This window comes from Varanus komodoensis, unplaced genomic scaffold (genome assembly GCF_004798865.1).
Source record: "Varanus komodoensis strain SLA01 unplaced genomic scaffold, ASM479886v1 scaffold25, whole genome shotgun sequence".
NCBI lineage: Eukaryota > Metazoa > Chordata > Lepidosauria > Squamata > Varanidae > Varanus > Varanus komodoensis.
The window spans coordinates 10,310,186-10,327,973 of record NW_025335661.1 but is presented as its reverse complement, the minus strand read 5'-3'; the positions used below and the strand labels follow the sequence as shown (position 1 = coordinate 10,327,973).

Here is a 17,788-nt window from a genome sequence, read left to right as displayed (position 1 = left end):
GGCACACCCAGAGAGGACAGCCTTGAGATAAGTCCTTCCACTTTTCCCATTTCAATGTCTGGGAATGCCTGTTCCCAGGGCCCCTTGTGCTCCTCATGTGATGAATCTAAATCTGCCAGACCTTGGACTGCTCACCAAGAGCAACCATCCTTTCCATTCCCTAAAATGCAGAGCCTGCTCCTTTTCACAAGTGAATAAAGCCAGTCAGTATCTGATGAAGTATCAAGGTGGAGGAGGAGGGGAAGAGGGCACTGCAAGGAGCAGTCAGGTTTTTCATGTGTATGTGCAATCTTATCTGAGAAGCCATGCAGAAACTACTCTGTTGGGTTTGGATAACATGAAGGCTGCGCTAAATACAAGCCACCTGGAACAACCAAACAACAAGCCCAGGATACTCAGAGAGGCTTGTTCATGAAACCAAAGCACTGCAGGAAGTGCACCAGGTTTGGACATCACAGCAAGTCACCTTGGGTGGTAACTCATGGTAGGTTACTGTCTCATGCACACCAGATCAGTAAATAAGTCCACACAACACCACAACCAGCCTTGGGTAACTAACCATGTTGGATTTTTGTGCCATCTGAACCGAAACGGCTTCTTGCAGGGAGCTTATTTTTCGGCAATAAGCTGTCCTGAGAACCCATGGCTTGTTCTATGGGTAGTTCGGTACAAAAAGGGTTATCATGTTATATGAACCCAGCAGAATGATTTCATTGTGGGTGGGATCAAGGGCTCGGCAAGAGCAACATAACTCCCTGCTACTCTTCATGGTCTTGCCCTTGCCACCCTCAATGCCCAGGAGACACTTTGAAGCAACCATCACTGGTTTGCCACCCTTAAAAACAGTTACACCTCAGAAAATTGCACAAATGGGTTTGTAGTTGATTATGATCATGATTGTCATTCTTTTGCAAGTACACAAGTGTGTTCTTATGGCTATCAAAGAGATAGAGTTTTGCATGGTCTATTTCCTTGTATTTTTAGCTGTCAAAGGAGCCTGATGGAGGAGGAGGAGGAGGAGGAGGAGGAGGAGGAGGAGGAGGAGGAAATAAATAGGGAAACTGACAAGAGGAGAATGCATATGGAGACATGCCAGGTCCAACTGTCAGCACTAAAAGCAGGGAGCAAAATAAAGTGCACCAAATGGGGGAAAATATCTCCCATTTAGCAATGAATTCCTCTCATTTTAAGTGTTGAATTGACTGTTCTCAGATCCCATCACCTTTTCAACATTTCCCTGAGTCTCTGCTAGCCCAGAAAGTGGACCATTGCTTCTTGCTTATTGTTGCAGTTACCTCAGCCAATATGTTTCTTTCATGCATCAAAGCAATTTTGGGCTTGGGGCAAATTGGCATTCTCCTATTTTGGCAGAAAAAGTAGGATAGAGGTTACTCAAGGCCTTTGGCCTGTGCTGGAGTTCTGTTTATGCTGTTCTGCCTTTTCTGATTCCCACTTCAAGAAGACTTCATTTTATACCAAGGTTCATGAGAATTCATCACTAGTGCCAATACTCCACTCTGGAATATTTGAATAAAGAATAGCTGAAAAGTGCTCCTGAAACATTCAGAATTAATTTCCCACACCACTGTGGAAGTAGAGAGTGTCTGTCACACTGAACTGATTAGGAACATGAACTGGCTGGGGAGCTTTTGGCCAAGTGTCCTCTAATGAGCCTTCTGCTTCTATCGTGATACAATCTGATGGAAGCAGAAAATAGAGGCTCTTCTCTTGGGTTAGAAAGGACATCCCAACATTCAGCCTTCCTCAGTCCGGCACCCTTTGGAAGGATTTGACTTCAGCTCTCACAATCCCTACCCAACATGCCCAAGGGCTGCATTCATGGTTCTTCCAGCATACCAGTGGAATGCCATAATCCCTTCTTTTTGCCTCTCCCAAATTGGCATCTGACATCATAGAGATAAGGATTGCAGAGGACTCTGCAGAGGCTGGAAGAGACATCTAAAACCTAATCTCCCTGTCCATCTTTGGAGCTGAAGATTCAAAATAATACTATGGCCCTTGGGACACCCTGCCAGGATGTTTGATTACAGCTGGATATGCTCTAGTATACATTCACATTTGCTGTGTAGCTTATTGGTCAGATGCAGCACACAGCCTGGGTGACACAGTCTCTAGAACCGAGGGTGTGGGCAAAATTCAGCTTCGTACACTCATGCCATGCCCCCGAAAGAGGTTCTGAAGAGTCTGCCAAACTGTCAAGGCTGAAGGGGAAGGAGAAACGCTCATTCCCCAGCTGGAAAGTATTTTGTAATTGGGAGCAGTGTCCTGAATGCAACACTGTAACATTTGACCCAAATACCATTATTTGTTCTTTTTCTGACTTCACTAAAAAGCTTGGAGCCAACTGCCATTACCAAATGGATACAATCCATGCTGTCATTAGGCTTAGCTTCATGTTGGCAAAAGAAGAGAGCGCTTGTGATACATTTTTTTCTAACGGTAAAATCATTTTTTCTATTGGTAATAAATTATTTTTTAAGCTTGCCATTTATAAAACCCGTGGTAATTATTAATATAAATTATCTAACCATGCCCTTGTAAGGTCAGTACAAGTCATTCTTTTAAAGTATTTTCTTCAGGTCATAAGCTTTTCTAGTCATTTTGCTCACATGCTGCTGTCGCCATGTAGTTCAGTTAATCCAATAAAAATGTTAAAGTAGTGTCAAACATGCTTTTTTATGGTTAAATTCATGCCAGATTTTACAGCGGGTTATTCCCTAATCTCATTTCCATTACTCTGAAAGTCACAAACTGATCTTAATTATCTCTTAATGGTAGTATAATCTCATTTTGAAAAAACGTGAGACACAGCAGCGGAGGCCAGATCTTGTCGCAAAACAGCCAAGAACATCATTTTAAGTGCATTTTGATTGAAAAGAGTCTATTGCCAAGTTCTCAGGTTTTTAAGACTGGACATTAGAATGAGTGAAAGTGAAGGCTTCAATCCTTTAAAGGTGTGCTCTGTTGAACCTTCTTCTGTGTAATCTTACTTAGAATAATACTGGCAAAACTCTGAAATATAATTAGGAAGCAAACTCTGTTTGATGGGTGGTGTAGCTCATTTGACTATCCTTCTATGGGGTGGGGGTGTCCCTATAGACATTTCAGGCAGAAGCATATCAGGCAGAAGGGTCAGCAAACATGGATAAATCTGTCATTTGGCCTCTTCATAACTTCTTGTCCTTTCTGTCCCATTTATGAAGCAATGTGCATATGTTAGTAAGCTCTTATCAAAAATGAACCAGACCTACCTGTACTGGGCAAATCCTCTTGATGATAATCCCTGCATGTTGTTGATCCTGCCATGTAGCTGTTACAGGTGAGAAGTGGTTCGAAAAAGAGAAGGGAAGCTTTCAGCCCTAATGCAGAACCACAATATCCTTAAATGCACATGGTTTTGAACCCAGACCTTTAAGAGCTAAGTACTCATTGACCTCCTTCACATGATCATTGCAGTCTACCATGGCTTATTTAAACCACAGTGGATTGTGGCACACCCCAGTGGCCATCTGGAATATTCAAGCTACAACAGACAGTCAGCACTACCTATTGCAACATGTGAATCCAGTGCAGGGTTGTGGGTGGTTGGCTAACCACTAGGACAACCCAGTTTCACTAGGATCACACATTGTCATAAGCTTGAATATTCAAGACGGCTACTGGCATGCACCACAACACAGTATGGCTTAAATAAAACACTCTGTGCTGTGACAGTAATTTGAACCAGCCCAAAGCCTTCCTTCTGTGGGCATGACTCTGTCAGTTTTGTTTCTTCTCATGGTCAGATTTTTGTTTTGATTTTTTTAAAATCTCAGGTCTTTTTTGTCCCAGTTATGAAAGTATTTGTAATTATGCAAAACGTTGGAATGAAATCCTCACCCATGCTCATGTAGCCCCCTCATATACAAGTACAGTTTCCATGTTGCACTGAGTACAAGGAAAAGGGGACAGAAAGTGCACAGAAAGGGGATGCCCACTGGACACTTCTGACCCCTTAATGGGTTCACCATATGTTGCCAAAGCATCTGTAGGCACTGCGCCTCCACTGAAAGACACACTTCATCAATGAAGCTGTGGGTGACTCCACCTCCACTTGCAAGCAGTTGAGTGTTGTGGCTCCAATGTCAGTGGGTCAGTGTATCCATGCTGGACTTCAGATAAACCTTTAAGTAGTAACCCATGGTGCTGAACCTCTTTTGTGAGTAGGGTTCATCACCACAAATAGCTCTTGTAATGGTTAGTCTGAAACCCGGGGTGTCGGAGCCATCAGCATCTACTGCCTGCCGATCCTCCAATATACCCTCAAAATCCTCTCTGAAGAACTAGAAAAATAATTGGATGGCACAGAAGGCTTCAGGGTAGAGGGCAGAGGAAGACAGAGGAAGACAGCCCCTTTGTCTCTGTGTGCAGAATTGGGAAGCATGCCAAAAGCTCATGATTTGTGCAGGCACTGGTCCTTTTTTATGCTTACAGTGTATAGGGAGCAGGGTAGGACCAGCAGGAACAATCCCACTTTTTCCTCTCTGTGTCCTGGTGTATATCTCTAAAGCCTGGGTTTTTCTTAGAGGAGTTTTTGCACATGGGCAATTGTTCAATTATATACTTTCCTCACTTGTGATCTGAAGAGTTACAGTTCAGGTATAATTTTAGCATGTGATGAGCTGTCTGTGGAGACTGCTCTTCAGGCACATCAGTGCTTAGTTCCCTCTTTGAACATTGCAAATCCATGCATGTTCGGACAGAGAAAAGTCCTTCACCTTTCTGCAGATTCCAGCTTGATGTTGCATAGAATTGTGCCTTAAAGCTTCTTTAAAAAATCAAAAGTCTATTTAATCACTTGTGGTTTGGTATATGCTGAAAAATAAAGGCTTTTCACATTCTTTCATGAAATATGTACTTATTTAAATATTTAAATACTTATTTAATATTTTCTTTGTAGTCTTTTCTTCAGTTTATGGCTTCAGAGAAGTAAAATTTCCTTATTCAAACAACTTTGTAACTTTTGACTTAATGTGTGTGCGCTTGTGATTAGAGTTATTATCTCTAATCTCTAGATAATCTCTAAATCTACTCTCCCTATATTACATGAAACCCTGTCTTTTATCAACTTAAAAAGTGTCCAAGGAGGTTTTCATGTCTTCCTTCTCTCATTTTATCTGCACAGCAATCCTGTGAGGTGGGTTAGACAAAGAGTCAGTGCCTGGCCCTAACTCACCCAGTGAGCTTCATAGCCAAGTGTGGGCTGGCGTCCAGGTCCCCCAAACCCTGGTCCCACTAGAACAGTGCCACAAGGACAAATGTCCTAACCATACCCTGAAGTAGAGAGAGAGAGAGAGAGAATGAACGAACCAGCCAGCCAGCCAGCCAGCCAACCAGCCAGCCAACCAACCAACCAGTATTCAGGCAAGAGCTTCAAGCCTTATATTACAGGAAACTATAATTGAACTATTCAATTTGCTCTGGGAAGATCTTCCCATTCTTTGCTGTCGTGATCAGTCTGTATGCACTGTGAGCAAAATGTATCCTCGGGGGGTTCTTTCCTGAAAAAGTTCAGGCAGAGTGATGGAACTCTCTTCTGAGTTGTGCAAATATTGGGCATGATAGGAGAAATGGGGAAGCACTGGGAATAAGTGGCAGTGGTTACTGCAGCTGAGAGAGTGGGGAGAGAACATTAGGAGGAGACTGCTAACTGCTTGCTGTATGAAGATGTCTACATGTCATCCTGAGACAAGGGAATTTTTTCCCTCAGTTCCTAATCTTGTCTGTCCATGTCTGTCTGGCTTTTTGCATCTTTGTCAGAAGCAGCTTCACTATTTATTTATATCATGGTTTTTTCCCTTCTGAAAGGAAGCCCAAAGTGGCTAACAATAGAATCATATATAATGGAATCAGATAAAACATCAAAAATAACCAACAATAAATAATATTACACTAAACCTGTAAACAAATTTTGAGGTCAGTGTTAAAACCCAAAGACACTCTGCCAGTACCTGTTAAGTTGCACTAGCAGGAATGACCATTGGCACAACAGGAAACTAGCTGAAACTAATGCTCCTGGAATGGGACAGGTCCTACTGGTTTTAGCAAGCTCCCAGTTGCTTTCAGATGTGCTAGCTTCCATTGTGCTGGTGCCAGTGCAAGGGCAGGATCGGATACTACCTCATGTCTGTTAATAAATACAAAAAAATTAGTGGAAATTGCTCTTGGAGATATTCCCATAGTTGCAGACAATTAGCCATTTAGAATGAGCAGAGCTTATTCAAGAATTTCCGTGAACTACTACAGCCATGGGATCAGCTTTATCTTGTATGATAACCTAGAATGGGAGTGCAGCACTCTAGGGCTGGAGACTTTGGGAGTCCCAGATGGACATATTCCCTTCCCCAGGTCACCAACCATTTGGTGCTTTCCCAGATTCTGTGCAGGCCTTCTCCATTCTAAAAGATTGAAATGCCTTCCCTAAGGCTTACTTACTGACAGTAAGAGGTTACATTTAATATCCTGGTGTTTCTGATGCTCTTTGCCCACCGTTGGAATATGACCACCAAGGACAAGATGGAATTTGGCCTAGAGCTGAAAGAAGTCAATCACTCCTAGCCTATAGAAATTTAATGAATAGCTTGTTTTGGGAAAATATTTTTGCAGGAATGGATATCTGAAAATTAGCCATGGATGCACATTAGTATGTTGGCCTCCAACTCATTATGTTTTACAGCTCTTACTCTTTGTCCCCCCACACCCACCCTCCACCTTCATTCTTCCACTATTGAATACATTATTAATTGCTGAAGTCACAGCCACAGTCTAAACTGTTATCACAGACTCTGATTAATTGCACAAGGTTATTCATTTGTCTGCATGAATATTTATTTATTTTTAAAGTTTAGTCAATCTTTATATGCCATCAATCATGTTGAAAAAAAATTTTGGAAGCTCTATCAATAACTAAGGTAGGGTTTGATTTAAAATTCAAATGGTTTGGAGCAAGATGAAATATTCAGTGACACCAGGTTTTGAACAGTCTACATTTGATAGTGTTTCATGCCTCATTTGTCTTGGTAATTATGAGATTTTAGTCATTATTCAGAGATCAAGTGCATATTCTTCATGGCAGAGATTCAGGCTTTATGTATAGGCAGTAATAATGTCTGTGATATAAACTTAGCTCTGGAACACCATGTTCTTCAATTTGTGTTTCATTCATTGCAAACACCACACACACACACACACACACACACCCCTAATACATTTAATAAAGCTGTACTTCTGATCAAGTATAAATTGGCTTCCCCCTTTAATCCAAATGATGCTAAATAAATATAATGAACCTCAGGAAAGGATCATTGAACAAAATTGCAGGAAAGATTGGGTCTCAAATGGAAAATCTGATTACCTCATACCAGATTGGGGTTTTCTTGGAGAAGGCCTTTCCAACAAATATGTCCAAAAATATTTATTTTTTTAAATAAAAGCATTGCTCATGCATATTAGTGGTCATGAGAAGATTATTTTTCAGTCTGTAGAAACTTGACCTTGGGGTCTTTATAGTTGGCAAGATGTCCTCTCTTCTACCTGGTATTTTAAGGGATGCCTAGGAGAGCATCCAGTTTTTATTTGTCCAATATGAGACAAAAAGGACAAGAGGAGGTAGGATTTTTTATTTAAAGTAGTTAAGCACACTATCCTATGCATATTTAGACTGAACAAGTCCTGCATATCCCTAAGGAATGCTGTGAGTGGCAGGGCTTTTTCTGTCTACACATGCACAGGATTCTACCCTAAGCCAGCAAACAGCAAGCCAGCAGCAGAGCTGAGCTGAGCTGCAGAATGGTGTGATACCTCTGGGTATCCAGGGAAATTGAATCATCATGCTGTAAAGCAGGAATGACAGAATTTTTTCAGCCTGAGACCAAATACTTTAGAGAAGCTGTTTGGTGCTGAATTCCAGTGATGGGCAAGGCTAAAGGCAAAACAGGCCAAAAATACCAGTATATTTTAGCTTAAAGTCCTTACTACCAGCAACTAAGCCAAACTCTCACAGGAACTTTCCCAAATAATGTCTTCAAACATTCCAAAGTTAAAATGGGTTCTGGGCTTAATTAAATCAAGGAAGAGGCATGAATCAGATTGTATAAGCCTGTTGTGATTTAATATACAGCAAAAAGCCATTCTCATAGTTCCTCATTTTCATTGTATTACATTTACTCTGCACTCTGGTAACAAAACAGCAAACCCAAGAACTCTTCATTATATTTGATTGCCTGTTTTCACCCAGTAGCAGCCATCAAGAAGCCTTAGGCTACAACATAATCATGTCTAGGTACAAAAAGATCCCCGAGGGCATATTAGGAGAGGAGAATCCAATAATGGATTAGAAAACAGATTGGGTTAGTGGGATGTACATTAAAGTTTCAAACATTGCTATAGCATTATGTGTCACAGAACTGTGTGTTTAAAACTTTCATTCAATACAATCTGCATTCATTATTCTATTCAGAATGAGTACAATGAAAAGACACTATTTAACAATAGAGAATACATCTCCTTGACATACAATCAATAAATAGATTTAGGTGTCTCACTGAAGAACATGCAATGTGGTGTCACTGTACATAGAACAGATCTTCATTTAGACAGAGTCTTCCATTCATTGTAATTATTATTTTCCTTGTGGCTTTAAATGGACAGCAGCTTTCATTATGTGCAATTACTGCCTTCAGCTGCAAGGATCCCGCTATTAACTTCACTTGATATGGCACACACACTTACAAACACAGTTTCCATGAATTCTCACCTGCTTATGAGCACAGAGAGAAAAGTGTTCTCCTTTACTTCATTCCAGCACTCTTTGCCTTTGCAGAGGTAATACATGATTGCATTCTCATGCTGGTTTGTTGCTACACAAGGTTAGGGCATTTAATGATGGTGGCCCTAAAAGCATGGAAGCAGGAGGTCTGTTCTGAAGTAATAATATGTGGGAGAGGAGGTGATGTAGCACCTGGCGGAAAGGCAGGAGCAACATACATTCAAGGGAAGAGGAATTAGATCATGGTTGGGGTTTCATTTTTGGAGTTCTTCACCTGCCCTTCAAATTCCAGGCAGCCTAGTCAGCCTCTCAGTAATCCTTTCATCATTTCATGTCCATCTGTCAAGGTTATTTGCAGCATCATAGAACTGGGCCACGCCACCCGTCCATGGGCCCTCTGCAAAGACCCGCCAAAGAGCGAGCAAAACACTGGCACCTTGCCAGCACTTCCCGCTTTAAGAAGGCATGGACATTGCAGGCGTGGCAGGGATGGACTTTCCACCACTCCTGTCCCCACATTGGCCATCCCCACCACCCAACTGAAGTATCTATCACTCAAAACAAAAGGGTCAGGTGAGGTCTAGTCTGTTTTTGTCTCATGTCGTCTCATTCTGTTTTCCAAATGGCATCATGTGGGACCCAGACACCTGGCCAGTCAGCTGCCACGTCTACTGCATCCTTTTGTTCTCAGGGCACAAAGACATGGGGACAGAGAAGCAGCTGCCACTATTGCCACCGCCAGTGCAGCAGTCTAGCTCTGGCAGTAGGATCAGGGCTGACCCAGACCCTTTTTGGCCCCTGGACAGCTGCCTGCCCATGACAACACCTGGCACTAGGCTTGCCAGGGTCTAAGAAACTGGCTGGATGAGACAGAGGAATCTGGTTGAACTCAGCTGCTTCCAGCTGAGCACTTCATGCCATACCAATACAGAGTTGATGGACAAGGAGAGAAGACTGCTGTGATCCTTAGGAATCCTATCATTTTACCACTTCATGCCTGATTCACAATCTACCTTGATCCACCTTGGTTGTGTACAGAGCCTTGCAGAAGTCCTTTGATTTTTCTACATTTTGTTTCATTGCAATCTGGAACTGAAATGTATTTAATTGACACTGTTATCACTTGATACTCAACACCATGAAAATGCAAAATATTTTATTGCTGCACAAAAGTGAAGTAAACAGAAACAAACTGGCACTTGTCAGTTGTATAAGTATTCACTTCCCTGGGTTGATACTTGGTAGAAATACCTTTGGTAGCAATTGCAACTGGAAGTGTTAAAGGGTAAGTCCTATAAGATTTGAGAATCCAGATCGTGCAATGTTTTCCCAGTCTTCCTGACCAAACTGCTCCTGCTGTGTCAGGCTGAATGGGGACTGTTAGTGAACAGAAACTTTCATGTCTTGCCACAGATCTCCACTCAGATTGAGGGCCGGTCTTTGACTGGACTCTTCTAAGTCATTGATGTTCCTGCTTTTGAACCACTTAAGTATTACTTTGGCTATGTGCCTAGGGTCATTGTCCTGCTGGAAGGTGAAGTTTTGCCCCTGTCCCATTTGGCTCCATGCATCTTGTACTGAAGTGCATTTTCCCATGCCACCATCTTGCTTCACCCTGAGGATGATGTCCTCAGGTCAGTGAGCACTATTCACTTTGCACTACATGTAGCATTTTGCATCAAGGAAGAAAAGTTTAGTTTTGGCCCCATCAGACTAGAGAACCTTTTTCCAATGTTTGGTGTGCCTCCCACATGTCCATGTTTGCAAACGCCAGATGAGCTCTGGTATGAATTTCTTTCAGGAATAGCTTTCTTCTCATCACTGTTCCATAAAGCCCAGTTGAACATATAGATGATCATCTGTATGGTCCCCTGCATGGTTTCTCCCGTTTCAACTGTGGATCTTCCCATCTACTTCAGAGTTACTATTGCTCCCCCCTTTGTAAAAGGTCACTCCTCCTCACAAGAGTTCCTCTGCCCAGTATCCTGAGATGACAACACTGTCGAGGGCTAGTGTATTGCACAGACTTTGTTTCAGAGACACAGTCCCCTACAGCTTGCAGGAAGGGACCTATGGTCATCGTCCCCTGTGGGCCCAGCAGCTCCTGTTCTTCTGACATGGAGTGTGCTGTGATATTCTTCATCTCATGTGAATGAGTCTGAGCCAAAATGAGAAATTATTGCTGACATTCTGGCTCAGACAGAAACTTAGATAGGAAGAGGAAGAGACAGAGGGAGTGCTTTCCTCCAGGGATGATTAGTGGGTGGGAGAGGATTAGAAAGGAAATGATCCCTTACCACAAAGCTTCTCAAAATGTGGAAGAAAAGTGGAGCAGACGTTCTTGAGAGATCACTTATTATACTTAGTGAAAATTCTCTTATGCCTGGCAGAATTCAGTCAAGAAGAAAAGAATTCACAGAATTGTGGCATGGGTAATATTGCCATTAGTGCCACCCTGACACTGTAGTCTTGTCATTATTGTTATTGTATCTTATTGAAAACATTTAAATTGTGTGTGTGTGTGAGAGAGAGAGAGAGAGAGAGAGATTTGGAAGAGGGATAAACATAAATGTGCCCAACTTACAATTAAATTTTTGGAGTTTCTCAGAAAGGAAGTATACATTCCCAGTCCCCTAGAGCAGTCTGGTTTGGATTTCCCTGAAAATGATGGGTAGGGCTATAGAAACACTGTTCACTTTGTTTTTGAAGAATCTGGTTGATTTGTACATTGTTAACTATACATTATATTCACTGAACACTCATTCCATTTGAGTTCCATCGACTTTTAACACACCTCTGATGTAGTGGCCAAAAGGGGATTGGGCTTATTTTTTACTTCAACAAAACTACTTAAAATATATGCACAGATTTGGAGCCAGAAATTGTGTATCTCTAGCATGATTTGAACAAATTGTGATCTGTGAAATTTGGGCTAACTGATTAGATCTATGTTGTTGTCATTCTTGTTGTAACATTTAGCATCAGAAATATGGAAGCATCTTCCTCTCACAGCGTATGTACTTATTCCACTATGGCCATCCTAAATTGTCTGGGTATTAATAGTGGATGTATGCAATATGCAGGTCATCAGTCTACATTTGCAAAAATTTGCAAGGTGAAAGGCAGAATTTTGTGCAAATCTATTTGGCTTTTTCAAAAAGTCAAACAAATTTTGGCTTGCTTTAAAAAAAAAAAAGTGGGGGGGGCAGTCTGCATGTTGGCTCAACCTACATCACATTAAACCAGCACAGTGTTGACAGAACGGAATCCATTATCTCACCCTTTCCTAGTTATCTCAGAACTAAGCCCCAATTTTATGTCATTTTTTAAATAAAATAACAAATAAAACTATGCTGCCAGTGAGCCCACAAGCTCACAGGCCCTGGCATTTGCCCAATCATGCTGCATGCTGATGCCAGACTTACTTTAGTTGTACAAATATTTTTACTACATGATAGGCACAAAGTGACACTTGGATGCTGTGGCCATGCAGAGGCCACCACTGACTTCCCTGTGTAGCTTTAATACCTTTAAAAAATATTACCATTTCGCCAGTTCTTAATATGTTGAAGATGTGATAACATACAGCAATTAACACGAATAACTCCTATTTATTTATTGGTTTGTTTATTTTGTATAAAAGCTGCCTATTAACATAACACTATGTCATTCTAATGACCTCATGTGGCATTGTACTGTTACAGTTAAAAGAATATACAGTCCACTGATTTTGTTATTTGCCATTGCACAGTTACTGAGGTTTGTCCAACTTGTGCAACAGTCCTGAGAATGACAACGTAGCCTTTTCTTGGAGTATTTAACCATAGATAAACAAATAAATAAAACACATAGAAGTGTAAAACAATTTTTTTTAGAAGTGTCAGAACAAGTCAACACATCACCATATGTCACACTAGTAATGTGAAGGCTCTATAATATTTGGCAGACTGTTCTTGATCTCTTCTTTAACTTGCTTCCTACATCTGTAAATGGCTAAATATATTGTCATCTGTCACCAAGTGAATAAATTGTTAATGTTCACTGAAAAGGTAGGTTTGGTTGGTGGTTGTGTGGGGATGGGTATATCTGAAATGTTCAGACATTTTTGATCCAATATTTCAGAGCTCAAATAGAAGTTGATTTACATGACAGCAGCAATTTATGTTCATTCCTGCTATAAGGATAAGCACTGGGGGCAGGATGTGGGAGGAATACTAAAGCCTAGCAATTTAAAGATGAAATTGTTTCAAAAGTTGTGGAAAAGAGTCCTATTATGCTTCTCAATCATCTCCACTGCAATAATCCTGCAGGTTGATCATGTATGGGTTTGTCAAGGCCATGGTCCACATCAATCAGTTGAAGAATGGCGACTTTCACTTCACCGACTGTTTATTATTTGGTTCTCTGATGTCTGCTACAGATCCAGGTAATTGTATAAATGTATCAAAATTACAGATTTATCTTGCTCAGTTCCATGATGTCCTGAACCTTCTGGCAATGCGAGGGAGACATGGACCCCCTAATTGTGGTTCCACCTCCTGTGCATCAATTCAGAGGTGCTTCAGAATGCGCAAAGATCTCTCCCAGTTTTTGTTCTGGCATCAGCACCAGGCATGATCATCACCCTGGCAGTATCCCCTTGCTTAGGCTGTAAACGTTTGCGAAGGAGCTGAGGGCCACCATTTTTCATGCCCCACAGTGTGGTCAGGCAGTGCATTGTGGGGATCCTCTCTTTGCATTCAACCAGTTACAATATTCTTATGTATTCATTCAATTTCTATACTGTTCAATAGCTGAAGGTTCCTGGGTAATTTACAAAGAGTAAAACTGTTTCAAAATGCATCATAAAGCCCATATACATGCAAACTTATGATACAGGGAGGGATGCACACATATATGACAATTTTAACCAATCACAAGACACAATCAACACCTGATTAAAGCTTCATCATCAGCTGCCAAATCCCTGAGAGAAAAAGGTCATAATGCCAGGCAAACATTCCTGACATTGTATAAGCCAGTCTGCTTTTCCAGAAGGAGAGAAGCTTGTGGCAACAATGGTCAGTACTGAGGAGTATTGGTGGTAATTAGGGACTCTAAGCAACCCAATAGGTGGGGTGAATATTGGATGAATTTTCACAAGTCAGCCCACAAATTCTGGTTTTCCAATCCTGTGGTTCAGGTCAAGTGAGCTCATGTCTCTAAGATAGACCATGATGCATGCATTTTAAAATGCACAAGGAAAATTGTATAAAATCAGTCCATTTCTGCAATTCGGCATGTAAAAATGCATGTTCTTAGCTTGATTTTCATAACATCTTGTATATCTGAGATCTTGTATAATAGGACAGCATACAAAAACTTTTAATAAATAAATAAACATTGCCTGATTCCTGCAAACTAGAATATGAAAAGCATGTGCTGTTAATGCAATTTGCAGAAATTGCACTAGAACCACATGATTTTGGGTTCCAATTTGCACAGATCAGCTTTAAATTGTGCTATGGACACATGCTTTTCAGATTCTGATTAGAGCAAACCAGGTGACTTTATGCAAAGTTTTTAGCATATTTAAATGTATACATTATAGCTCATCTTAGAGTTGTGAGTCTTCCCGCCTACCTGCTCTTCTTCACCAATTTTCTGCCACAGATGTGGGGACATAAAGAAATAAAAGGAGCAACTCCATTTACTGTTTAGTTTGGTCTTATGATGGCCATTATAGTGTAGATGAACTTTTAAGAAAGGAAGAATCCTTTACAGTTTCATGTATAGTATAATGTCCAACATCTGGCAATACTTTACAAATTGTGCAACAATATGTTTCCCATAGAGAGGTTCATTTGAAGATGAAGTTCCTGACTATTGCTATCTACTTGACATTCTTTTTCTTACTATGATGAAAAAGGAACATCCACTTAGCCATCATTTCCCATGTCACTATAACCAAGGAGTGGTATGATTAAATACTTAACACTTCTCAAAAAATTAGCCGTCGGATATGCTGCAAAACAAATTATATTATCACTTCTCCATGTGTTAATATCAACCCACATTTGCCAAAAATGACACATCATGGTAATCAGCCTCAGCTATTTAGCCTGATCTTATGCATATCTAGTATGAAATCCAAAGTAACTTCACTGATTTACTAGGGTCCTGTTTCCAAGTAAGCACAAGGTTTCAGCCTGTCTCTCACATGAGAACTGTAGTCAGGTGCTGAAGTTCAATTTTGATTTCCTGTCCAACCAAGTAAAAAAATTCTTCAAATAATTCTTGGGAATAATCCAAAGTAAATGTAGGTTATTCTTACCAGATTTTTTTTATCTCCACCATATTGTCCAAGATATGCTTATTTATATGTTACTATAAGCAATCAGAAAGTTGTATACATGCTTTAGGATTCTAATCATCACATTTATTCAAAATAAATGAAACCCATATTGGAAGATGCATCTTAATGTAATCAATCGCTAAAAACCTCTTGGGCATGACTTGATAATTACTGTTGGAACAGGTGCACTTTTAAATGCCTCTGTTTTGAGGTTACCTTAATGAACTAATTGTAATTTGGTAATATGCCATTACTAAATCCTATTCATGTTCCACTGCAAATCATACCTATTTTTGTATATTTTTAGATTATTTTCATTGTCAGATCATAGGTTTATACTGGGAGCTACTTTTGATTACATATATGAAAACAGGGAGTTTCTGTATTGTTTTAGGATTATGTCATCTTACCAATATTTCCTAAAATGAAAGACCTATTTTTCTTTTTCTACTGCTATAGGAAGTCACTTTCACTGAGAGTAACTATAGCTTATTTATCTTGTTTTCATCAGCTCCTCAGTCAAGATACTTAAATAGAAAGATACTGATCCATAGTTGTGTTTGAGACACCTATATTGGTGCCATTTGTTATAAGAGGTGTTTCTATCCTGTTCCACCCCTCCCTCGGAAGACCCTCTGAGAATTTCAGTAAATAATAAACTCTAAAACACCTATGAAACAACTAGCAGCAGTGTTAACGACAAGCACAGAATGGCTAAGGGACTGATGGATGCAGTTGTGATCATACTTCAAACTGGGTGGCCTGCTGGTATGCCCACAGAAGGCTCTGCAGGTATACATATATCACCAGCATTCCTGCTGATGGTAAGCACTCCATTGCTATATTGCAGCAGGGGAGGGTTGGTCTGGGACCTGCAGCATCCAATGCTATGTTTTATCAATTGTAACTTGAAAGGAAGCACAATTATATCAAGGTACTTCTGGGTGGCGCTTAGTTGATGCCTTTAGCACTTCAAAATCTGATTGGTGGCTCACACAGCTGAATATTCCATGATGCCCTAAATACTTTGCCTCTTGGAGAATGCTTCCAGCTTAGTCTCTCACTACCCCAACACACACACACACACACGCGCGCCATGCTAATTTTGGCAGGTGTAGGTTTCCCTACAATGGGAGAACATTGAAACTCAATTCTCTCTCCTGCATTTTGATACAGTTCTGAAGAGGTTCTGCTTATATTCTTGAGGCAGTGATAATCCAACTAGAAAACTACTTTGCATACTAGTATGCTTCCCACCACCACCACCACCACTTTGACATTTAAGGCATGTGGGGGTGGGGGAGAAGCCTCAATGAGATTTGGTGAAGCAGAACTGTTTCAAAGCTATGTGAACTCTGCTACCTTCATTTAGGCTGAGAATCAAAATGCTTTTTCCTATTTTGAGTTTCTATGGTTACAGCTGTGTGGATGATGTGGGATGTTCTGTTGTTATTTTTCTTTTCAAGTCACTCAAAACAGCTGGAAAATATTTTATAAGTTCTTTAGGGAGAGGAAAATAGCTCGGTAATTAAAATGTTTTATTGACATTTTCTTTCTTGAGCTAAGCCTTGAGTAGGATGGCTGATTAGCAGCATCAGGAATCTATAATTGCAACTGGAGCTGTTATTTTTAGCACAAGGGTTTTTCAACATGGTTGGTTTTGATGGGAAGCTTCTTATCTTGTTTCCTTCCCATTTGTCATTGAATCAAGGTCTGTTGGCCATGGCAGATTATATTTAACCTTGTTATAATCAGAGGCTCAAAAAGAATATGCCAGCTGCTTCAGTCACATGGTGTGTGTTTTTAATTGTAGGTTTGCAAATCAATCCCATGGTTAAGTTTCATTGATTTCACTGGTGAATTGTACCACTGCGTTTTATAAACCCCCTCCCTCCATTCTTCTTCTACCTGGGGAATTGGTGCAGGCATTGCAAAGGGCAATACAGAACTCTTTTCAGTTTCAACTTTGTTCAGCATAATACAAATCGAAGCGATGTATGACACAAGCCTAGGAATGGATAAGAATTTCATTTCAATTCACTATCTTAAGATGTTTCCCTGTTTACTGCAAAATACAAGAGAGAGAGCATATTTTGGAAAAATACCTGCACATTCCCAAGTTTGAGATTTCATAATGAACATTTCATATTTTTAAAAGAATGCATACTTTAAAAAGCACATTACGCTGACTGCCCCGAAGTATGGTAAAAAGTGTTCACTTTTTTAAAAAATAAAAGAAATATGTGAAAATGAACACTTTTCACATTTAAAAACTGTTATTTTCCTGTTTGAACAAAAATAATGCAAAACAAACAGTTTACAAATGAGAATGGTAGGAAAACTGAGCTTTGAAGGGGAATTAGGAAAATATCAGCAAGCATTCCAGTTTTCCAGCCATTACCCAAGCCTGCTGTACAGGGGCAGAAAGCATCACCTAGGAACATACTGGTAGCATATCGCCTGATTTAGTATAGTACTTGCAGAATAAGAGACCAAGAGCACTAAATCATAGAGACTCTGGGTGACAAAGGAGTATTGTAATTTATCTTTATTCTGATCTCACCTTCTCTGCATATTGCACATATTTGTCTCTACATTAGTCTCATTATTTTGTAGCTACAGCTTCT

The 17,788-nt window shown here is 40.3% G+C and overlaps 1 protein-coding gene across 1 annotated transcript in view; it reads left to right on the top strand.

Annotated features, from left to right (window-relative positions):
- Window positions 1–17,788, top strand: part of SLC9A9 (solute carrier family 9 member A9) — a 332,462-nt gene that overhangs the window by 65,320 nt on the left and 249,354 nt on the right. Inside the window, exon 5 of the mRNA XM_044432976.1 lies at window positions 13,138–13,253. Coding sequence (XP_044288911.1) covers window positions 13,138–13,253 — 116 coding nt within the window. The remainder of the gene's footprint in view (window positions 1–13,137; window positions 13,254–17,788) is intronic.